This window comes from Amphiprion ocellaris, chromosome 1, assembly GCF_022539595.1.
Source record: "Amphiprion ocellaris isolate individual 3 ecotype Okinawa chromosome 1, ASM2253959v1, whole genome shotgun sequence".
NCBI classification, from domain to species: domain Eukaryota; kingdom Metazoa; phylum Chordata; class Actinopteri; family Pomacentridae; genus Amphiprion; species Amphiprion ocellaris.
In genome coordinates, this window is record NC_072766.1 from 32,278,102 (window position 1) to 32,303,593 (window position 25,492).

Sequence of the window (25,492 nt, forward strand, 5' to 3'; positions counted from 1 at the left end):
ATAAACCAAAAGAAGAAATGAATTAGTGGAGAAAACAATCAACAGATTAATGGACAAAGAAAATGTGTTTTCCAACATATATGGCTGAATTACTCCAACATTACAAGATACATACAATTTGAATTCAATTTTATTTATATAACGCCAAATACAGGTCAAATTTTCTCAACACTTTATTTTTATTTTTTTGTCATATTTAAAATATGACAATTTAAAAATTTAAACCTCTTGACAAATCCAATTTATTATTTGGTTTTTAAGAGACTAAAATAACTCTCTCCACTAAAATTAATAAACATGAGGTGAAATAGAAGGAACAGTTTTAAATACTGCAGTCCCACGATGACAAGAATAAAGTTTGTCAAGAAAAACTAAATCTGCTGGTGGATTCCATTAAAGTCCTAATAAATGATAATAAAGTGTGATACTAAAGGTTTGTGGTGCTAAAAATGTCAAAGATATCAAGTTGAACATGTGGATGGAGGTTGATAAAAGTTGACCTTTCATTTCTCTGGAGCGACTCCATGGATTTTATGGATGGTGGTTAAAGACCTGCTCTTCTAGTCGTCTTCCTTCTAGTTGCTGTAAAAAGTCAGTCCATCCTGGCCGACTTCAACACCTCTTCATGACAGCTTGTTCTGCCTCCGACCTCGTGGAAACTCCAGAAACTCGGGAAAACCCATGGAGACGCGCAGAACTCGTGGAGACTCGAAGAACTCGTTGGGCGGGGGAAGGTGTGGTGGGTGGTGGGGGGAGGTGGGGGAGTAGAGGGGGGAGGCCGCCACCCACCTCCCCGCCTACTCTCCGCCCTGATTCCACCCAGACTCCGCCTTGGCTCTGCCCATGTGGTCACTTCACGAACTACGATGCCAAAGGGACGACGGAATTATTTCTTTTTATCTGATCTGTAGCTCAGTGAGTTAAGGATTTGCCTATGGAGCTGCAGGTCGCTGGTTCAAGACCAGACTCTTCTTAAATTTTCTCAAAATCCTGACAAAGACAAAGAAAGAAAATTGCCAGTGGTGGGTCTTGAACCTGTGACCTTCCACTTGGTAGTCTGTCTTCTAACCCCCTGAGCTATTTGCTCAGATACTAATTATTCTTTTTTTTGCGCATTTATCATCTATTTTTTGTTGTTTTCGAGTTTTTTTTTTAACTCGAGTCTCGACTCGACCGTTTTTCTCAGGAGGTTGGACTTCAGCCTTTGTGCTGGAGGGTTGAACCCTCAGTTCCAAGACTTTCCAAAGCCTCCACACCTCCCGAGTCCTCAGGACCTGAGCTTTCACACAGTCTGAGGGCTGAAATTTTCTAAGTCCCCCAGTAGTTCTCTGTTAGTTTGAACCTTTCCACAGTCTGAGGACTGAAATCTTAAAAGTTCTTGAGTAGTTCTCTGTTAGTTTGAACCTTTAGACAGTCTGAGGACTGAAATCTTAAAAGTTCTTGAGTAGTTCTCTGTTAGTTTGAACCTTCAGACAGTCTGAGAACTGAAATGTTAAAAGTTTCTCAGTACTTCTCTGTTAGTTTGAACTTTCTGGTTAACAGAAGCCTTAAAACTTGTGACCATGAGTCTTGATTTCACATTTAGATCATCCATCTGAGTTCTTCTCAGACCTTCACCTGTGGGTTTTTTAGAAATCCTCAACAAACTTTGATTCTCTTCACTGAACAGTAAAGTTTGTGGAGATCAGAAGGTAACATTAGTTTGATCAGTGCCTTCAACTACTAGTAGACTTTATCTGGAAAGCAGTTTTCTGAAATGAGTTCTTAGTAAATCTGTCCACAATCAAACCAAGAACATAGAAAGAGGAAATGTTTGAAGAAACAACTTGATGTTTTCGTTTCAGACTAGAAAACACTTTAAGAGCTTTATCTGTTTTTGCTCTTTTTGATCGTTTTATTGTCTCTTCTGTTTAATTTGATCTTCTAAAGTCTAACTGGTGTCTTTTCAAATGTTTTGTCTTTAGTCTGATTCTTTTTAAACGATTAGTTTTGCTCTTTTCTCACCTTTTATTCTTTTCTAATGTCTGATTTGATTTCCAAATGTTTTGTCTTTCTAATGTTTAATTGTTTTTTTCAAATGTTTTATCGGCTTGTTTGAGTTTTTTTTCCTTTCCCAATATTTAATTTTTTGATTTAATCTTTAAGGTTTTTCTTTTTAAATGTTTTACCACCTTTTAATGTTTAATTTTCTTTTTAAATGCTTCATTGTATTTTCTGTTTAATTCCTATTTGAAGTTTTATTGTCTTTAAGATGTAATTTTCTAATTAAACATTTAATTTTTTAATTAAATGTTTTGTCTTTTTAAAGGTTTAATAATCTAATTAAATGTTTTGCATTTTTAAAATGTTTAATATTCTTCTTGTTTAATTGTATTTTTTAAATGTTTAATTATGGAAAATATTTTATCTGTAATTTTTAATATTTGTATTTTAAAAATTTTGTTTAATTTCATAATGACGTATTGTATCTTGTTAAATTATTTAATTCAATATTTTGTCTGTTTAATAGAGTTAATTAAATACAATTAAATTATATTAAACAGACAAAATATTGAATTAGATAATTCAACAAGATACATGTCATTATGAAATTAAACAAAATTTTTAAAATACAAATATTAAAAATGACAGATAAAATATTTTCCATAATTAAACATTTAAAAAATACAATTAAACAAGAAGAATATTAAACATTTTAAAAAATGCAAAACATTTAATTAGATTATTAAACCTTTAAAAAGACAAAACATTTAATTAAAAAATTAAATGTTTAATTAGAAAATTACATCTTAAATTTTTAAAATCTTTTTAATAATAAAACTTTTTAAAAGTTTAATTGTATTATTTTTTTTCCTTTGATTTAATTGCTTTTTGTTATGTAGTTTATTTCTTTAATCTTCTTTTTCTGTCAAGATTTTAACCCCAACCTTAAAAATGAAATAAACCCTTAAATCACAATGAAAATACTTCTGTTATCACAATCATGAGTTAGTCAATTATTCAGTTTATCAATTCAACTTTATTTGTTTAGCACCTTTTACACAGATGACAAAACTAAACAAGCAAAGAGAAAAAAAACTATGCTAAAACTATGATTAAAACTCAAAAACATAAAAAAAAAAAGATTTAACATGGTAATAAAATATGTTGTGTCCAGGGGATGGAGGGAGTTTATTGAAGTCTTCTTGGGCTCACATGGGAAATCATTTAAAATATAAACTTGATATTCAGTCTAAGGAAACTGCAGAGCGACAGAAGAACCAACAATATCTCCTGTTTTCTCCTTTAATGAGTCGACTCTTCTTGTGCTTTCAGACCAAAGAACTACAGATTCTTCACAACCTGCTCAAACTCTTGGTACAGGACCTCACCACACGGGTCAAGAAGGTTTCTGTCTCATTTCTACTCTGAAGCTCACCTTCTCCTGCTCAAACTGCTGACAAATGTTTCTGCTGCTCTAAAGTCTGGTCTCCAGAACTTCCTAAAAACTCTCAAAGTCTCTTCTGCTGCAGGTTGCTTTGTAGAACTGTTGCAGAAAACCTCACTAAACCACATGGATAGGCCTCAAGATAGTCGTCCAAATGAAACCATACAAAAACCAAACTAGCACAACCCAAACGCTAAAGTCTCCTGCAGCCTACCAGAGAACCTCTGAGAACAGAGAATCAGGACATGAACTCTTACCTTCTGGACAACCAACGTTGGTTCACAAACAAGAATACAGAATGTGTCTGACCAAAAACCTCTAAAGACTCACTACAGCCAAGATAAAGACACAACTCAGCTGCACCAAATCTACTAATCACTGCACACAGTAGCACCATGTGCTAACTGTGGCTAAAGAACCTCATTTACCAAGACAACTATCCAGTACAAAGCCCTAAAACACACCAAGAAACACATTAAAGATGATTTTACTGCTGGAAGCTGCAAGCCAACGCCTAAAGAACAAGCTAAAGCAACAAAGCCAAACCCGGTTCTGTGGTGAAGGAAGCAGAGGAAATGTTTGTCTGCAGCTAAATAAAGCAGGAAGACACTGAGCTGCTCGGGTGTTCCTGATAGCACCAAGCTGCTCAGGTGTTCCTGATAACACCAAGCAGCCACCTGGACAGCCAATAGGAACACAGCTTACTGGAAGTCCAGAGGGCTGGGTTAGTGAAGGAAATTTAATTTAAAGTTGAAGCAGAAAGTTAACAAAGAAAGTTGAAAACCACCTTCTGATACCTGAAATCTCTGAGTTTTCACACAAAGAACACCTGAACATGTCAAACTGGTTCCATAGCAGAACCATCATTGTAAAAACATCATAGTATGGTGTGTTGCTCAAAAAACATTAGGACCCGACTGTCAGGGGACAAACATGTAAGAAACATGAGAACAGAGAGAACCCAACCAGTAGGTCACAGTTTATCATCCCCCAGTCATCTCCTGAAGTCCATATGGTGAGAGACATCAGTATCTGGTTGTTAATTTACCAGAGGATGCTTATAATCATGCTGATGTGGTCTGTACTCTACAGTATTTTAGTGACTCAATAAATGCCTAAATTGTTTGTTTTTTTTTTAAATGCTTTTTAGTTTTTAATAAACATTTAACAGCCTATATGTAATCAATAAATGGCCTTTGCCTATCTTAAGAAAAATTCACTCAGAACTCTGATATGTTAACAGTACTAAATAAATCAATAAATACATGCATACACACAAAAATAAGTTCATCCATGAACTGTGTTGAGATAAGATTTAGATTTTTTTTAAAAAAGTTGTTTATGTTTTTGCAGAATCCAGTATTGCTCACTGGTTGGTCATTACATTTTGTTAGTTTGATTTCACTGTTTAAAATGATGCCACCTCTTTTCAGACAGAATCTGTGATAATAAAACAATACAAAATTTTTAGTTCTGTGTTAATAAAGCACTTAAAGCTTTAAGTATGGCTAAATGCTTTTTTCAAAATTAAATATATCAATCCTTAGGTGGTAGTGGCCCCAAGTTCAGTAAAGTTGGAAAGATATTCACAGATTCGGGCTTCCAGCATCAATAACTCGTTAGATATAGGTTGTCAAAACATAAACGGTGCCTCTTTCCCATTGTTGCAAGGCAGACAATGTGCTACAAGCCCAGTTTTATCAAAAGTAGCTGTCTTTCAAGCTACAGGAATAACATTGGTGTCTATGGAGTGAACAGGGTCCGTCTGCAATTTGCAAAACCACTGCAACAGTAAAGAGAGACAAATATTCAATAACTTCACTCTTATACATTGTAATGTCACTAAAATCACTGCAGCCTTCAACTGGCTCCTGTTGACAAAGTGTTTTAACAGAAATGTAAATGCTGTAATTTGATTCTTTTAATGAACCATGTAACTTGAATGGATGTGATGCTGGTGTGACCACAGTGCACACGTCTGATGTTGCTCACAGTGGTCCAAGGGACGCTCAGGGAGTTTGTGTGTTTGCTCACACTCAGGAAAAATTAGAGGGAACATTGGTAGCAGTATGCAATTCCATGCATTGCAGTCACAATTTCAAACTACAGGCTAAAGAACAATATATTCCCATGACAGCGTTTCCAACTCAAACGCTGTGACTGGCATGAGACACACGTTTTTTATGTCAGCCAAAACACCACAAACACCTCTATAATCACTGCAGACTGTGCAAAAGCCATTGTTCTTTGATGGAGAAGCACACACAAAATAAGACTCCTGCATTGTGAGCTTTGCCTCATGCACTTTACAATTTCATTCTGAGCATCTTTGCTTCTCCTCAGACCGGTGAGCTGTCACAGTTTAGAAGCTGCAATCTAATCATATTATTAGCTACATAGCGTCCCTCCTCAGATTGCGTCCGGAGCTCCATCATAGCTTCTGGGATGTTTTCATTTTACTGTTGAAAAGTCTGATCTGTCATGTCAAGTAAGAAGGTCACAACCAAATGTTTAGTAGGCTTCAAATATTACTGAAATTCTATGATTCTTGATATTCAATTCAATATCACAGTAAAATAAATCCATGACATTAATGTGTTGCAACCAATAAGTCATATGAAGAAAAAACTTAGAAGGAGCTTCCAAGTACTAAAAATAAATACTTGAATTTAAATCATTTTATACTAACAAAACTACTTTATGTTGGCATTAGCATTTTCTACTGCTGTTTTAGTTACCTAAATCCAACCCCTAATTCTAAAATTCTTGAAAAAAGCTGTTGCAAGACAAAATGTGACCACCTGCACTGAAAATTTTGGAAGAGATAGAACCAAATCATCACCAATGATCTTTCAGGTAACCAATGATTTTCTAACAGCCTCAGTGGACTAGTTTCTATACTTGTTCTATTGGATCTCACTGGTTCCTATACTGGTTCTGCTGGATCTCACTGGTTTCAATGCTGGTTCTACTGAATCTCACTAGTTTCTATACTTGTTCTACTGTATAGATACTCAGTGCTGCATTTGATAAAGTGGATCACAGCATTTGCTTGAATAGATTGAAATGTAGCGTTGGGATTAAAGGAACTGCACTTGTCTGGCTTAAATCATATTTATGAGATTTGTTCATGTCAGTGATGATTCTTTCACACACACCAGTGCTGGTTATGAAATTCCACGTAGTTCTCTGCACAGACTATCACTTATCACCTTGCACATTTTAAAGTAAGTTTTACTAGAAAACACTGCACAAATGTACACAGTTATGCAGATGATACCCAGTTATATTTATTTATAAATCCAAATGAAACCAGTCAGTAGTCAAACTCCAAGCATGTCTGAAGGACATGAAGGCCTGATTGACTTGTAACTTTCCTCTTCTAAATTCAGACAAAACTGAAGTTATTGCATTTGACCCTAAACACCTCAGAAACATACTATCCAACCAGATAGTACAGCATGGAACAGAAGTGGCACTGGTGATAGTCACTACCAGTGCTGTCAAGGCAATGCCACACTCTGGATGGTCTATTGTAATTCCTTATTGTAGATATGCCACTATAACTCTTAATAAACCTCCAGCTGATTCAAATGCAGCAGCCAGAGTTCTGACAGGAAACAGCAAGAGATGCCATATTTTTCCAATGTCTCTTTATTGGCTCTCTGCAAAGTCTAGAATAGAATTAAAAATTCTTCATCAAGCAGGACTTGCAAAATCTCCACTGACAGTTCACTCACAAGAAAATATTCTTCTTGCGTGTGGCAGGATAAGGATGCATAAGTGAAGCCAATTACATTTTCCATATTAGTCAATTAGTATTGACTTGGCCATCTCCAGGTGTAACTTACCATTTTCTTGCTAAAACTATTGCAGGTTCACTCATTGTACATAATGTGACGTTTCAAACTTTGCACTTTTTAAGAGGGTTGTTCATTTACAAATTAACACCAGTGTTTATGCCAATACCGACAAAATAACTGCATTAAAAGTGAAAATAATTCTGAATCTGAGAGCAGCTTCTGTAGTCACATAAATTAAAAGTTTAGTGTTTTCAAGAATGATTAACATAAGAAGTGCCTCTGTACCACTGTATCTGGGGAGTGGGTTTGACATCTTTGCCACTAACATCGAGACCATAAAATACTGAAGAAATAATATAAAACTCAGTTTGGATTTTTTGTGAGTTAGGCTACTCCTTATTTTTTCCATTGTTTCAAATTAAACTAGAGATTAAATAAAATTAGAATTATTGCCATTTGCCTGATGTTACACTGTCCATCCATCCATCCATTATCTATACACTGTTTAATCCTCATTAGGGTCGCTGGGAGGCTGGAGTCTATCCCAGCTGACTTAGAGTGAAGACAGGGGACACCCTGGACAGGTTGCCAGTCTATCACAGGGCTACATATACAGACAAATAATCACACTATGGACAAATTAGAATCATCAATTAACTTGAACATGTTTTTGGGCTGGGAGGAAGCCGGAGTACCTGGAGAAAACCCACGCATGCACAGAGGGAACATGGTATACACCCGTCATGCAGAAAGATCCCAGGAGGGCTGGGATGTGAACTGGGGATCTTCTAGCTGCAAGGCGAAAGTGCTAACCACCAAGCCACTGTGCAGCCCTGTTACACTGTCCAGCATGTCTAAAACATATAGTTCATGAATAAATTCTGAATCTGCAGAATGCCCTTCAGGGATATGGAAGTTAACTGTCATGTGATTATCACCAGACTAGGCAGCAGCGCTGGATGATGTGAAACTGATGCTACTGACTGGAACAGGCTGCATGAATCTGAGAAGCATAAAACAGAGTGATTGTATTGAGAGTGCTTGCAAATCAGACATGAAAAAACTGAAATAAGTATACAGTATATGATGGGGAAAAGAGGCTGTAAAATAAGCATGTGTAAACAATATTTTCTTTCCACATCTCTGTAATGTACAGGTGAATTAATATAGCCAGCATTCTCTGACTGCCACTGCAGAATATTGTAAGCTCTAAGGCTTTAGTTGTGTTTTAAAACAGTGAATCTGTGATGGTATAGATTCCAATTTTTGCAATCAGTGATGCAGAACTACTGACTGTAGCGCAGTACAGGATTTCTAAATTCTACACACAGGAGAATGATTTATTTAGACTGAAGAAGGTGATTCAGATATTTATTATTCACTAAAATAAATGAACTGCTACTTATTGATTTGCATTTTTCCTCTAGCTGTCTTAGCTAGCTAGCCAACAAATGCTAGCATGGGAAACACCTCTTACGAAAAAAAATTACACCAATCCTTCAGTGGGGACTTACATACTCTCTTGCCATATTTAGGATACTTTGGTTTAACATTAGTACAGAAAGAGGTACAGTTTATATACTGAAGTCAACCTTGTCAACACAACTAATGGTTGAAAAAAGGAGGTTTGTGGTGTGACAGCAAACTAAATGCACATGCATTAGACTGTATAATGCATGCTGATGCACAGTCTACAGCCGACTTTTGGGTTAGCCCTGACAGCTGTGTCTGACTTCCTGTTTTAACTAAAACCACAAGGGTTAGTAGTGAGCAATTAATCTTCCTGCTGCTCTGGCTCCATCTGCTCTGCAAGTCATTGTCCCCTAGCTCTCTTGCCTCAGCTGTCTGAGGTGCCCTCTGGGGCGATTTCTATTTGTTTCTCTTCTGCTTCAGCCCTATCAAGCAGTGACCCATTACATTCTGAATCAGTACGTGTGCGCCATGTGACCAGTTGTCTTGTTGGTTGTTGCAGGGACTGTCCGGTTGCCTGCAGGGTGGTGTCACTGACCCTTTGTTTTTTGGTGTAGGAGTTGCCTCCCCACTTGGCCCAATGGGAGCTGCTTTTCATTGTCTCTGCTGAGGCACTGGTCCTGGTGACCATCCGCCCTACAGCAGTGGTTAAGGTGAAACCGAATGTCCTTACTGTCAACTTTCACTACTGTTCTGGTGGCTTGAACAACTCGAACAGGACCCTCATGTTGGGGGTTGGTCCACTTCTTTTTAACATTTTGACATACACCAAGTTACCAGATTGCACCCACTGATGCTGCCTGGCATAGGCACTTTTCTGCCTTCTGTGACACTGTTGACTTGCTGAAATATAACCTTGTGAATACAGGTCAGTTGTCTCAAATATTCACCTATATTTCTTTCCAGTTGCTCAAGTGGGAACCCTTCAACAGCGCAAGGTAGTGGCAAGGCTCAACCCATGAGCATTTAATGCGCCCTCAGGTGTGTTAGTCTGTTAGTCGGTAGACATCAGAGTCAAGGATAAAGTTTCCAGCCAAGTGAACTTTCTTCCACTATCTGTCAATATTTTTAACCATCTTAGTCTTCAAGGCACGTGCTTGGTGCACACATCCAAATTTTGCTTAATGTTTTAATGTCATGCCTCAAGCATTTATTTTAGGACCAATTTTAGGTAGTATTTATATTAATGACCTTCACCTAATGTGTCCAGGTACTGTGATGATACTGTGATTTTCAACTCATACACAATCTGAAGAACATGTTGCAGTCTAACTGACTGCTGCAATGACTGACATATCTCACTGGTTAAGTAATTCTTGTTTGACACTTAATACAAGCAAAACATTTTGCATGTGAGGACCAATTACTCCATTACTCTGACGTTGTATTCAATGGGGAAGTCATCAAACCAAGTAGGCTGCCTACACTCAAACCAGTGTATTCACTGTACAAACAAATCCTTAAAGTCTTAGAAAAAAACCTATTTCCGCAGTTTAGACAGTTTCCTATTTTATTCTGATGTCATCTGATGTTTAAAATTGTTCATAACCTTGCACCCCCACATGTCAGGGGAACCCCAGCTCATTCAGGCTGCAGCAGTGCAGGAGGGACCAGAGCATCTACTGCAGGTGGTTCAGTGCCTCATTTCAGAAAGATAGCTTTTGCTCAATCTGCTTCCTCAGTTAAAGCAAGAGGAATTTCATCCCCACAAAAAACATTAAAGACTCAGGAATCTTTAAAACCAGCCTCAAAGTCTGGCTGAAGTCAGTGTAAAATTGTCACCACTGACTTAACTTCATTTGTTGTTTTAATTGATTTTATTTATTATCTCACATTGATGGACTTCCACATATTGTATTGTTTTGTGTCACGTATTTATTGCTCTGTGGTTCTTGTCTTTTTGTGTACTGGCCCAGAGACAACAGATGCAGATTAGCTGCTAGCTAACTCTGGTGCACTTACTTTGAATTGTGTGCTGTTCCTGTAAAAATAAATGACGAAACTAAACTAAATTAAACTAAACATCCTCCCCTCTGGCCACTGTACCTACCCTCTAGTCAGTCTCAGCACCAATGGACATGAATGACACTCAAATGTGTGCATCTGTATTGTAAGAGGAACAGTACCACTGTAGCCTGGCCAGCAGGCAGATGGTTCCCCCCACATAAAGAGCCGGGTTCTGCTCGAGGTTTTTTTCCCTGTTAAAAGGATGTTTTCCTTGCCACTGTCGCCTTTTGGCTTGCTCTGGGGGTCAGGCATATGGGTTCTGTAAAGCGTCTCGAGACAATTTGACTGTAACTGGTGCTATATAAATAAAATTGAATTGAATTGAATCGAATAGCAGTACTTCAGTTAAAAAGAAATACAATCACTAAGCAGCTGCATGTAAACTGTACTAATCAGACTGGCTCTAAATTCTATTTGGTGAGATAACATATGAGCTGTAACTGTCATATATTTGAGTCTAAATGATTCAGAACCCTGAAAAGACAAGAAGCCATAGAGAATTCATATGTCTACATGCTGGTCCTCCTGTAAACAAGGAGACAGTGGTGCTGTCACGAGCTTACTCTGCATGGTGGCCCTGCAAATATAAAGAAAGATGTTCAAGTCATCTAACAGACCATGGCCTGCTGTTTGACTGATATGAATCATGTCCAGGCCAAAATACCCATGACGGTTCTGGTCTCACAGAATGAAGAGAAGCCTGACGAGCAGCCACCCAACAGGATAAGATTTATTCAGCTCCTCGCAGAATAAGACTAATTCTTAGCACTGCTGGACTTCTGTAGTTGTAACAGCAAGGAGCTTCTCAGTTATGAAATTCAGTTTTGTACAGCTGTCACGCTGGACTTTCAACAAGCTCACCACATCCTCAAAGAGCCTGACAAGCATAAATGGTGTAATGAGAAGAAGTAAAAGGAAGGATGTCAGACAGGCAATCACTCACAAGATGGATTATACAAAGCCACTGATAGCTGCTACTAACTCAGTCCGAACTTGGTGTTTGAATGTAATAAGGGAGATCTGGCTACATCCAGTGACGCTGAAATACAGTGAATCCACCACCAAGACCAAAACAAAGAGTTTGGTAAGAGCAGTCTATGTATGCAATAACTTGTGATCACACAGCTGTATCATAGACAGCCACTGTTCACCTGAAATAGAGACTATCTGTCACACTCAGACCCTTCTACTTGTCAGGAGAACTAACAATTGTGGTTGTCACAGTTGATGACATTCCTCTGGATGCCAACTTTAGCACAGCATGCATCTTGCTAATGTGCTGAGACACATTAAAGCTTACTTCAATTCTAATGCACCAAGCAGGAATGGCACTCCTAATCTTGCTGTATGAAAACAATGACAGTAAAGGCGTTCTATCTTCTACCAAACCTATTTTGTCCTATTTTTAGCTTGCCACATGTATTATTGTGCAAATAAGCAAAATAATATTTGGAAAAGCAAAGAGACTATTCCAGCCCATTACAGAAAAAATAGCTCCCATGTTTGAGAGACAAGGAAAATAGACTGAGCCTGTCAGAGGACAGTCATCCTCATATTCAGAGGACACCTGAAAAAAAACTGTGACAAAGGTCCAGCAATGTTTCATTTGACAAAGTTCAGACAAAAAATGTTTATAATGGAAAGAGACATTTTTGTACATTTACAATTCTTACTCCTCTTTTACAGATTTTATGATTAACTTTTTTCTTGCCTGATTCCCTGAAATGAACATTCGTTATTTGTTCACTTCCTTTTTACTTCTACATTTATTTCAGAGTATTATTTTTTTTCATCCACTGAAAAGGCTTTAATAAGGAAAGATTATATGAAGGTAGATATGAGGCGGGGCCATGAAGCAGGATTCAAGATGAAGGTAGGAAATGAGGACGGGACCACAAAAGAAAACAGATCACAATTTTTGCACGGTGATGAGCCCAAAAGGCTGGGGAAGGTAAAATAACTAGTTAAAATAATTGCCAAATGCAAGAAGAGATGAGAACGTAGGCAAGTTAATTAGACAAGAATTGGAAATTAGAGAGAAGAGAGAATCTTAGGACATGACACTGCTTTCACAACATCAATTAGTGTGCACATGTGCAATTAGTGAAATAAGATGAGGGGAGTGTCATTAACTTGGCGATCCCTCTTTTCCTTGTGACTTGTTTTCCCCTCACCTGTGTTTCTTGTTCGCTTTCTGTTCCTAGGTGCACCTCATTTCACCATTTTCAGTCTCCTCCTTTCCTCTGATCTCCTGCCCTGTCCTGGAAATCAGTCCTGGTGCTATCACAAAGCCTCAGTTCCTAAAATGCATGTCAAGTAGAGAGGATCGAGGTGTCTGGAAGAGCTATGAGCGAGGACTAACAGGTGTGTCCTCGATATGTTCACAAATTTTTTTTGTATCTGTGATATAAAAGAAGCTGACACACGGCTGGAGGATACAGGGAGCAGGACTAACAAATGTGCATATTAGTTTTTTTGTGTATACTTCACAGTACGCAGTGTGTGTGTTAAATAAAATAATAAAACTGTTCATTACATTTCTCATGTAATTGAACAATTGAACATGTTGAATTGTTACATTGTTCAATTACATTGTTCATTACATTGCTGTCACACTATTATCATTAACACTGTTCTGCTAATCTCAGAGGTCATAAAACACAGTGGTAGGTTACAATAAAACAATGGGTAGATGCAACTGTGCCACACATATTTCATTGACGGTGCTTTAATGTAAGAGTTAATTCAATTCAATTTTATCTATATAGCACCAATTACAGGTCAAATTGTCTAAAGACGCTTTCCAGAGCCTATATGCCTGAACCCCCAGAGCAAGCCCTAAGGCGACAGAGTTAAGCTAAGAGGTGTGGAAGTCTCACTGTGTTAAATGTCTGTTGCCTCACGTCCTCCTCTCACCTCTCTGGTAGGAGGGAATAAGGAGTGAAGAAAGGAGTTGAGGATTTACAAGCTAAGAAATGAGATGGGGTTGTGTATGTGTTCCTGGGTGTGGCTGACCCACTAATTTGAAGCAGAAGTCATTGGACACACCTGGGCTCCATTCTTAAACAACTCCATGCTGCGTAATACTCTGGCTCAACTCTTGTGGCTTTACCAGATTGTTCCGCCTTCACTTGTGGTAGTACTGCCTAAGGCAAATCCAGTTGTATGCTTCCAGTGTTTATTTTATACTCTCAATAACTCAGTCACTCGTTCAGTGAGCGAAGCATCACCTCCTTGACACCAACATCAATGGTATCTTTTAAAACTTCCTCTGTCTCTTTACCTATGCATCTGGGTCCCAGAAACCTTGCAGTGGTAACAGCCCAAATATATGTATCAACATGGCACAGGAGACAGTAGATGACCTTAAGACATGCATGCACACAAAGAATGTGCTGTACATTAATATCAGTCCTAACGTTGTATTAATACTCAGATTCCAAATGTTTAAGCAAATATTTTGATACTTTGGCAACATTGAATCTTAAAACTCTGAACTGTATTTGACACTGCTGCTAGAAGGAGGATGAAAAGCCAGTTGGCTTCATCCAAACTGAGCTGCCTCATTTTTAAAACTGTCTCTTTAAGTCCCTCAATATCTTAGTGACGAACCACTGATCAAATTAGAATAAACTAAACCAGTCTACCTGTTATATCAACATGTTTTAACACAACATTGCTGCTGTGAGCCAAATACAAGGTTTTGTCACATTTAAATTTCAGGTCAGGAACAGGTTGAACCAGGGGTTTCCAAACACCTATGCCTTCTGAGCAGGAAGTAGCTTCTTACGGTATGCATACCAAGCAGGATCCTTGTTTTCATCTCCCATCAGTCATCATTACGTCATCATTCTCTCTCTCTCTCTGAGACTGTGCAGCACATGCATGTAGAAGAACAATTTAGTGATTTCCATCTGTCTTAATAATGTCAGTACATTTTCATTTTACATTTCAGTGAATAAATAACCTCATGTCTTACCACAATGATGTTATGAACAATAAAGGCCTTCTGTCAATGTGCTAACAAAACTTTTCATTGAAACCACACAATTGAGCAATGCTTTACCAGTTATTACAGCATCATAGATCTTTATCGTTCCCTGTACTTTATATTTGAATTGAATCTGTCATGTTTGTCAGGCATAAAGACAGTGAGCATAGGGACCTCCCCAAGGCTGTGTGCTTAGCCCACTCCTGTATACCTTCTTCACATATGGCTGCGTCTCCTCCCAGAGCAACACCTCCATCATCAAGTTATTCTGTAATGGTATTCTGTACGTCAGGCATGTTTGAATTATGTCTTTGGATATTGTTTTGCTCAGTAAAACTCAATAAAACACCCCATGTGAACACAGATTTATGTGTGGTGAGTACAAAAGCATTTCCAAATTTATAACACATAATTTGGTGACAGCACTGGAATGATGTATGAGGCTTGTACTAACACTGATCAGGCATGACATTATGACCACCTGTCTAATATTGTGTTGGTCTCCTTTATGCTGCTAAAACTCCTCTGACCCAGTGGGACATGGACTCAGGACCTCTGGGATGTTCTGTGGCACCAGGATAGTGGCAGTGAATTCTGTAGGTCCTGTGGGTTGCAGGGTGGGACGTACCTAGATCAGGCTTCTCCTGGCACATCCCACAGATGGTTGGTAAGATTTGGATCTGGGGAGTGAGGAATCCGGGTGAACATCTTAGCTCTGTCATGTTCCCTGGGACACTCCTGAGCAGTTTTTGCGGTATATCGGGGGTCACTGTCCTGCTGAGGGTGGAAACCGGCATCAAGGACTGCTGTTGCCATGGGGATGGGGGGTTGTTTGTCCTGCAATGTTTAGGTGGGTGATACATGTCAAACATCCACATGAATGTCAGGACTCAAGGTTTCTCAGCAGAACATGTAACTCGCTTCACCAGTCTGTGGTCATAAAGTTGTGGCTGATCGGTGTAGAGTGCTCAGGTTTTACTCACGTAAACAGCATCTGTTGTAACTCAGTGGGGTTTCCTATAGAACGTTTCTTTCATCAGCATTTCTGAAAAGTTAATCTTTACATTTTAACTAAGAAAATAAATTCTCATTTTTTTGTTATGTTGGCTTTTGACAACACACTGATATACCTGTGAGAAGTTACTGACATACAGTCGAAGTCTCATGGGATCGTAAGTAAAAAAATTTGACTTTGTTTGTTAGAAACACTGTTTCAGTCCAAGCTGATTTGGTTACACTTGCAAGTCATGACATTTTACTTTAACAATTCAGGGCCCAGAGTATGGCTCATTTTAAAATTGCACATGTATTAAACATTGGGGGAATTGAACAGTTACTTCGTAAGAAATTTGAACAAGTATCATATGTGTTTCATCTGAGCCAAAGGAACTACAGGTGAGAGGATTCATCACAGCATGTTGTTTCAGTAAAGCAGCATCTGTCTTCTGCAGAAAGTCCAGTACAATGTGTCTCATTTCCTATAAATTGCTTGTGCTTGTGACTCTAATGTGGACCCTGTAAAGGAAAGGTAGGCTAATAATGACAAAAACAACTTAATGGAGAAGAGAAAAAAACCCCAAGGACATGTTTAATCTTTTCAAATGATTTACAAATCAGAAGCAATTGATACAGTGGAGTCTTAAGCCAAAACTGAGCTTTATTTAGTAAAAAAAGAGAAAACTGTGTTTGTTTAACTTGAAGTCAAACCTGTCAAAGTCACAACATGAGACAAAAATGGTCTGTTAAATAATGTTTCAGAGGACACAGATATTAGTTTGTTGCATGCAGGCCTCCATGGTAACAGTGGGAGCTGTGGCTAGCATGCAGATTCTTATGCCGCAGTTTAGCCATGGCTTAGGTGATGGAGCAGGCTGTCCCCTAATCGTAAGGTTGGTGGTTGATCTCTGGTTCCCCATGTGCCCAAGTGTCTTGGACCCTAAGTTGCTCCCAGTGGTAGGTGAGCACCATACATGGATTTGAGTGAGGACGAGAAACGCATTGTAAAGTGCTTTGTAGAACATAGCTCAGGTTGAAAATGTAATTCACTGGAAGATTCTGGAAAAAGACACAGTATTCTGAATATGTGAGAATCTCGTTGCCAGTGCCATAAAATGTCAACACATGTCCCTGTCCAGTGTCACCTACAGAGAGCACAAAGTTCTAGACTGGACTAGCTAAATAAAGAAAGACTGAAATGGACACAGAATAAATAATAGACTGCAGCAGCTGAATCACAGTCTTATCAAACTGGCTAACAGTCTGCTGTGCTGAAGAAAACGCACTCACTGTAGTATCTGGACTCTGTTCTGGTAACTTTGTGACTCAGTTTTGTGACTCACGGTGTCTACTGTGGGATAATAGATTTTTCAGGTCTTAACATAGCATTGGTACTGTGGTACTGAGGTAGTGGGGGGACATTACCACATCGCTCAGCCCGAGGCTCAGCCCTCACGGCAGACCTCGTCTCCCTCCTACGATGCCCTGATGTCAGTGTTTGGCGGCCCCCTGCTCTGAACACTGGCAGTCTGTTAGTGTAAATTCCCTCGGTTCGCCCACCATACAGAGTCGTGATTCTATGCCTCGCTGTCGCAGTACAGCAGCTACCTTCTTTTTCTCATGTTGGTCTCCAAGTGGCCGAGTTCCTCATAGGACTGGTAGAAAACCTCCAGCTCGCAGCAGCCCCAGCCTCTCCAGACACACAGGCACCACTCCATGTTTTCCTTCTGAAAGCCACATACAACTGTGTCCTTTGCCACTAGCGCTGCCTCTTTCAGTATCCTAAGTGAAAGACAGAGAAAAGGATGAAGGAGGGAGTGAGAGATACAAGAGAGAAATCAATCTTCAGAGGGAGAGAGGTATGCAGTGTGGGGAAGGAGCTAAAGTTAGTGGAACATCCCTGTGCACTGTAATTAGTTCTTCCTAGAAACTAGTGGGCAGTTCTAGGAGGCAGTTTCTTTGAAAGCCACTGGGTATACTAAATGCACTGTTAGTATAGAATTTACTATTTGCCAAAGCACCGGTAAAGAACTAAACTCCTACACTACTCTGTTCAAAAATGTTGGCTCCAAAGCCCTTGCTCTTGGAAATAAACATTTTTCAAATGAACCAATGAATAATTTAAAAAATGGGACAAACCAATCTACTTTGAAACGTTTTGTAATTTATGAGCACTGTAACACAAAGCATTCTGTGAGAACGAAGGGCTTTTGGTGACCTTGTATCTTGAACTCCACCAATGCATCATACAGAACAACCCTGAATTATCCACTTCCATTGTTGTTTCATCTTTCTGAGGTGTATCATTATCCTTTCCTAATGTTAGTTCATGTCGTGTGATATACAGCCTCATGGCTACAAGAACAGGTGAGGCTGCAGTCTCTGACGCCAGAGAACGAGATCAAGGCCAAACATGAGATAACTAATGAGTCAGACAATATCTTGGGGCTTAAACATTACAGTGATGGAGGGAAACTGTCCTGTCAGAATGTGCTGGCAGCATTATGGTCATTCACCGCGCAACTCTTCCCTTTCATAGAAGCGCACACAGACATATTTTCTGCAAACAATCAGCTGCTGGCATCTTTACAGAAATAATTACAGATTCAGTGAAGCACCACAAGTACCTGATGAAGGATTTTGCTAAGCTTTACTGAAGGTGTATTAGTAAATTAATATACTTAGTTCTGTGTCTTTTCCTTCCCCAGTGGTGATTAGTGTGGATTGTAACAAAAAATGGGTCCCGTGCATTTGGAAAAAAAACCCAAATTGGAACTCACTAAGATTCAATTCAATTCAATTTTATTTATATAGCGTCAATTACAGGTCAAATTGTCTCAAGACGCTTTACAGAACCCATATGCCTGAACCAAGACACTTTATGTTAGAAATAATTTATTTCTTCCTGCACAGAAGCATAAAAGTCAAACCCTATCCTGTCTACCAATCTTTGCATGCATTTTTGAGGTATACATTGCCATTATAAACAGTTAATAAACCGTTAATAAGGTAAGCTAATGCAAATGTGTAATTGTGCTTAATTTGGGACTAAAAATATTAGTAACTGGCTTTCAAGATTCTTTTTTTAAAACATGTTTTATTACTTTGTCACTGGGACACAGACACATTTGTGGTGCTGTAATACTTTCCTACAATGCAGTGCAATCTATTTGCTATAGTCACTACATAAGTAGGTTAAATTAGGATGACTATACAAATATATTCGAATAAATATTCATTATGATAGAAACAAAAAATGTATATTATACATTTGTAATTTGTAAAAAATCACAAATTGTTTTGAAAATAATGATGCTGACATACTGAATTATTTTACAGTGGTATTTTATAACTTTACACAAAGTAGGATTTGTACTGTACAGTACAAAGGCTGCATACATAAATACATAACATGTTTTCTGGGATGTATTGAGGCAGAATTAAGGAGAGAAAACCAAGACTAAAAAGTGCTTTCAACAGGTTTTCATCATCTTATCCACCACTCATCTGTCCAAAATCAATTTGCAACCAAACTGAAAATTTCAGTCCTTTACAAGTGTAAATGCTGGAACAGATTTTTACGTGCCTCTCCATGTGCCACGTGTCCCAGGTTGCTCCTAATGGTTGGGGACCTTGCATCTTGCATGGCAGCTCTGCCTCACTGATGTGTGTGTGTGTGTGTGTGTGTGTGTGTGTGTGTGTGTGTGTGTGTGTGTGTGTGTGTGTGTGTGTGTGTGTGTGTGTGTGTGTGTGTGTGTGTGTGTGAGTGAATGAGAATCTATAGTCTGCACATGTTCAGCATATAAGTTCATTTACATGCTGAAGAGAATTTTCCACATTTTCAGGCACCAGTAGGATCAAAATTTGAGATTACACTGATTTCTATTATTTGTCTGCTGTAGATCAAATCAGTAGGAATATGCTGTAAAACAATCAGATTTCATTTATAAAATGGCAAAATTTTGTCTTAGTAAATGAGCAAGGGAAATGCTTATTTAATGTTTCAATCAGATGCTGCAAAAACCAAAGAGTGGGAAGACAAAGTCATATGATGTTAAACATGCCATCATGTTTAGTGAACTCTGCTTTTCAGGGCAGGAAATGAGCTCACCCCAAACAGGAACATCCAGGTGGGCGAAGGACAGCAATGACACGTCCCTGTAGCTGATGAGCATGTGGCTGTATTTCAATGACCATCACATCACCTCCATGCCTGTCAAACAACAACACACAGCATCCAGCTCATGTGGTCAGCATAACCATTTATATTGTGTATGAAAAACACAATGTTATGGGGCTAGAAAAGGTTGGATAAGCTTTTAAAGACCTAAGTAGTTCCTAAACAGAAGCTATTAAATATTTACTCATTCACTCATTAGGTAATGTTCTTTAGAGTGAATATAACAGTGGATTTAGTGATTAGATTTATTATTATTACAGAATAGGGTGGACATATGTTTGGATCCAAATAATGTTAATGACTTCTGAGTTACAATAAGCAGGCTCCAAAGCCTCCAAAGTCACTCACTTGACATACTGTTCTTACTGCCACATACCAAACAGCTATGCTGATGCAGGCTGAGGCGGCTGTTGTCAGCATTTCAAATGCCCCACTACAGCATTCACCTGTAGATCTGAGTGTAACTTCTCCATTAGAGAGAAGTCAGTATTGTAGCTTCCCACCTTCTGCTGAGCTGAGCTTGATATTTCCAAAGAAGAATAATGTGGCTACATTCTACATTTAAATAAGAATCATCTGTATGAGATGGCTGACTGAAATAACTTTAAAACCTGTAGGCACTTGGAAAAAATGTTGGACATGTTGAACCCATTTTTTTCCCCCTTACTTTTAGTAAAAGAAATGATCCAAGAAATTCAAGGGTTTCTTTTTTTATGATTTGTTGCATTACATCTCTTAGTGCACAGAAAACATTTTTGAGTTTCCCCACTTCTAGCCACGGTTGTGCTGATTTTATCTTGCACCTCTGGGGACAGAGGTTTTGTATTGCCGTGAAAAATGAGGCCACAACAAGTAACACACTACTTTGTACCTGGGGATCCACAGAGTTTCATTCACTAGCAGCACAGCAAAGGCCTGCAGCTGAGGCGCTGTGGGGGTCATTGCCAGGCCAGACTCGGGGTTGGGGGACGCTTGCTCATCCTGGTCGCCGCCCATCTGGTCCAGGTCTGTAGCCAGAGACACACCACTGCAGCTGGTTTGTAGGCTGAGGTCTGCAGTGTCTGAGCAGTCTGACTCTAGAGGGTCCAGAGAGCGGTTTGATGATATGGAGCAGTAGTCCGTTAGTGAATCCTGGTGCTGGATGATCTGAGTACCCGCCGTCTCGCTGTAGATCAATGTCATTTCGCCAGCAGTCCAGTCGTGCTTCTCTTTTTGGTTTATGATGTTGAGATCAGTGGCTGCAACTGTGGTGAGCCCTGCAGGACGCTGCACAGTGAAGACGTCTCGTAGAGGGTTGCTTTCTGTGCAGCTGAAACCATGACATCATCTTAAAAACAGCCACTCCAAACTCATTTAAGTTTCAACTGATTAATGAGCAGCACAACACATCACATATCAGCACATCAGTCCGTCAGTGTGTGTAATGCAGTAGGTACATGACAATGTTAAGGTACGAGATTGTGCTGAACACAGTGAAATAATTTTTTGGTCAAGAGTAATAGTTTTTTGAGTTGTAACTATCTTTTTGAGGCTCTTCTGTCTGCTCTTTCACTAGACACAAACTGTGTGGCTTCTATATTTTTGGATCCATCGCAGAAGGATTTTTACTTTTTTTAAGAACAGGAATGAGTTTGTTGCAGGCCTAACAGGAAGAATTTATTGGATTTTTTTTTTTTTTTTTACGTGAAAGCCCCCAGTTAGTTACAGGAACTTAAACGGGTGCTTTGAGGTAGTCTATACTATCAAAATGAAGTTAAAGTTAAAAGAAGCTTACCAAAATAAAATGCACTGCCTCGTAACTGCTACAGTGTCAAAATAAAAGCTCCAAGATGTCAAAGAACTAACCAGACCTACTCCTCTCAGTGCCCTTCTCTCACGCACAATATTGATAGACAGACCATGTTTGGGTTCACCTTCAAAGTAAGAGTCCATAACTTGTAACATAGCCAGAGTCTCTAGAGCAGACATGTCAGCTCAAGGCTCATACATTACATATCATTATAGATATTATGCAATACAGATAATGATAATATCAAGCATCTATCATAACTGCCCTGCTTGTATGTAGCAACACAGACCCCTGATACCACAAATTCCAAAATCCAGCTCAGTTGCAGCTCCCCACTGCTCTATTGACACACTCATCAGAAGGCAGTGGTCTACCAGGCTCACCACTTTTAAATAAATTTAAATAAGGCCCTCAAAACAAATGGCCAGATGAAAAGTAAACTCTGAAAACAGGGGCTTTCAAGAGAGGTGGGAGGCAGATTATCTACTCACTAGCAATAGTGGCCGAACCACTTGCCTTGTTTGCAGCGCTGACGTGGTCATAGCTAAAGAATACAACTTTGCAGGAATATAACCTTAGACAGTTCAAGTTCAAGGACGTGGACAGACAGCAGAAGCTGTAGAAAGTAGAAGAGTTAAAAAAAGAGTTCGTTGTCACAGCAGACTATATTAACAAAAAGCAAAATCTCCAAGTAAGGCTGCCTTGAAAGCTAGTTTTACTGTGGCTAAATCAGCCCGTGAATGTACAGATGGAGAGTTTGTAAAGCTGTGAATGAATAAAGTGTGCAATGTCATGTTTCCACATAAAAAGCAAACATTTTTAAATGTAAGCCCAAACAGAAATACTATTACCACTCATTTACAAGCACTGTTGATGGCAAAGGAAAAGGATTTTACTGCACTGTCCCTTGCTGTGGATGGGAGCTGATAATGCACAGTTGTCAATCTCTTCCATGGAGTCGACTTCAATTTGTACATTATGAAGAAACTTTTGATAACTACGTCAATGCATGGCCTAAACAGGGCAAAATGCATATTGTGACACAAAGCATTCTGTGAGAACGAAGGGCTTTTGGTGACCTTGTATCTTGAACTCCACCAATGCATCATACAGAACAACCCTGAATTATCCACTTCCATTGTTGTTTCATCTTTCTGAGGTGTATCATTATCCTTTCCTAATGTTAGTTCATGTCGTGTGATATACAGCCTCATGGCTACAAGAACAGGTGAGGCTGCAGTCTCTGATGCCAGAGAACGAGATCAAGGCCAAACATGAGATAACTAATGAGTTAGACAATATCTTGGGGCTTCAACATTACAGTGATGGAGGGAAACTGTCCTGTCAGAATGTGCTGGCAGCATTATGGTCATTCACCGCGCAACTCTTCCCTTTCATAGAAGCGCACACAGACATATTTTCTGCAAACAATCAGCTGCTGGCATCTTTACAGAAATAATTACAGATTCAGTGAAGCACGACAAGTACCTGATGAAGGATTTTGCTAAGCTTTACTGAAGGTGTATTAGTAAATTAATATACTTAGTTCTGTGTCTTTTCCTTCCCCAGTGGTGATTAGTGTGGATTGTAACAAAAAATGGGTCCCGTGCATTTGGAAAAAAAACCCAAATTGGAACTCACTAAGATTCAATTCAATTCAATTTTATTTATATAGCGTCAATTACAGGTCAAATTGTCTCAAGACGCTTTACAGAACCCATATGCCTGAACCAAGACACTTTATGTTAGAAATAATTTATTTCTTCCTGCACAGAAGCATAAAAGTCAAACCCTATCCTGTCTACCAATCTTTGCATGCATTTTTGAGGTATACATTGCCATTATAAACAGTTAATAAACAGTTAATAAGGTAAGCTAATGCAAATGTGTAATTGTGCTTAATTTGGGACTAAAAATATTAGTAACTGGCTTTCAAGATTCTTTTTTTTAAAACATGTTTTATTACTTTGTCACTGGGACACAGACACATTTGTGGTGCTGTAATACTTTCCTACAATGCAGTGCAATCTATTTGCTATAGTCACTACATAAGTAGGTTAAATTAGGATGACTATACAAATATATTCGAATAAATATTCATTATGATAGAAACAAAAAATGTATATTATACATTTGTAATTTGTAAAAAATCACAAATTGTTTTGAAAATAATGATGCTGACATACTGAATTATTTTACAGTGGTATTTTATAACTTTACACAAAGTAGGATTTGTACTGTACAGTACAAAGGCTGCATACATAAATACATAACATGTTTTCTGGGATGTATTGAGGCAGAATTAAGGAGAGAAAACCAAGACTAAAAAGTGCTTTCAACAGGTTTTCATCATCTTATCCACCACTCATCTGTCCAAAATCAATTTGCAACCAAACTGAAAATTTCAGTCCTTTACAAGTGTAAATGCTGGAACAGATTTTTACGTGCCCCTCCATGTGCCACGTGTCCCAGGTTGCTCCTAATGGTTGGGGACCTTGCATCTTGCATGGCAGCTCTGCCTCACTGATGTGTGTGTGTGTGTGTGTGTGTGTGTGTGTGTGTGTGTGTGTGTGAATGAGAATCTATAGTCTGCACATGTTCAGCATATAAGTTCATTTACATGCTGAAGAGAATTTTCCACATTTTCAGGCACCAGTAGGATCAAAATTTGAGATTACACTGATTTCTATTATTTGTCTGCTGTAGATCAAATCAGTAGGAATATGCTGTAAAACAATCAGATTTCATTTATAAAATGGCAAAATTTTGTCTTAGTAAATGAGCAAGGGAAATGCTTATTTAATGTTTCAATCAGATGCTGCAAAAACCAAAGAGTGGGAAGACAAAGTCATATGATGTTAAACATGCCATCATGTTTAGTGAACTCTGCTTTTCAGGGCAGGAAATGAGCTCACCCCAAACAGGAACATCCAGGTGGGCGAAGGACAGCAATGACACGTCCCTGTAGCTGATGAGCATGTGGCTGTATTTCAATGACCATCACATCACCTCCATGCCTGTCAAACAACAACACACAGCATCCAGCTCATGTGGTCAGCATAACCATTTATATTGTATATGAAAAACACAATGTTATGGTGCTAGAAAAGGTTGGATAAGCTTTTAAAGACCTAAGTAGTTCCTAAACAGAAGCTATTAAATATTTACTCATTCACTCATTAGGTAATGTTCTTTAGAGTGAATATAACAGTGGATTTAGTGATTAGATTTATTATTATTACAGAATAGGGTGGACATATGTTTGGATCCAAATATTGTTAATGACTTCTGAGTTACAATAAGCAGGCTCCAAAGCCTCCAAAGTCACTCACTTGACATACTGTTCTTACTGCCACATACCAAACAGCTATGCTGATGCAGGCTGAGGCGGCTGTTGTCAGCATTTCAAATGCCCCACTACAGCATTCACCTGTAGATCTGAGTGTAACTTCTCCATTAGAGAGAAGTCAGTATTGTAGCTTCCCACCTTCTGCTGAGCTGAGCTTGATATTTCCAAAGACATAAAAGAATAATGTGGCTACATTCTACATTTAAATAAGAATCATCTGTATGAGATGGCTGACTGAAATAACTTTAAAACCTGTAGGCACTTGGAAAAAATGTTGGACATGTTGAACCCATTTTTTTCCCCCTTACTTTTAGTAAAAGAAATGATCCAAGAAATTCAAGGGTTTCTTTTTTTATGATTTGTTGCATTACATCTCTTAGTGCACAGAAAACATTTTTGAGTTTCCCCACTTCTAGCCACGGTTGTGCTGATTTTATCTTGCACCTCTGGGGACAGAGGTTTTGTATTGCCGTGAAAAAT

General features: G+C 38.7%; 2 protein-coding genes across 6 annotated transcripts in view; both read right to left on the reverse strand.

Moving 5' to 3' along the window:
- Positions 1-16,335: 16,335 nt before the first annotated feature.
- LOC129348766 (leucine-rich repeat serine/threonine-protein kinase 1-like) lies at positions 16,336-22,656 on the reverse strand. The gene is made up of 3 exons (XM_055010055.1): positions 20,746-22,656; positions 19,806-19,907; positions 16,336-17,476 (listed from the first exon to the last, which is right to left on the reverse strand). The coding sequence occupies exons 1-3, from the start codon at positions 21,054-21,056 to the stop codon at positions 17,299-17,301; spliced, it is 591 nt and encodes a 196-aa protein (XP_054866030.1). The 5' UTR covers positions 21,057-22,656; the 3' UTR covers positions 16,336-17,298.
- A 1,610-nt stretch (positions 22,657-24,266) lies between these two features.
- lrrk1 (leucine-rich repeat kinase 1) overlaps positions 24,267-25,492 on the reverse strand; it is a 66,282-nt gene continuing 65,056 nt past the window's right edge. For 4 of the 5 annotated variants that reach the window (XM_035944503.2, XM_035944502.2, XM_055010032.1 and 1 more), the window contains one exon: positions 24,268-24,680. In XM_035944503.2, the coding sequence (XP_035800396.2) occupies positions 24,575-24,680 (106 nt within the window). In that variant the 3' untranslated portion in view covers positions 24,268-24,574. Of the gene's footprint in view, positions 24,681-25,492 lie in introns of all 5 variants that reach the window. The other variant, XM_055010042.1, reaches the window with a different exon arrangement.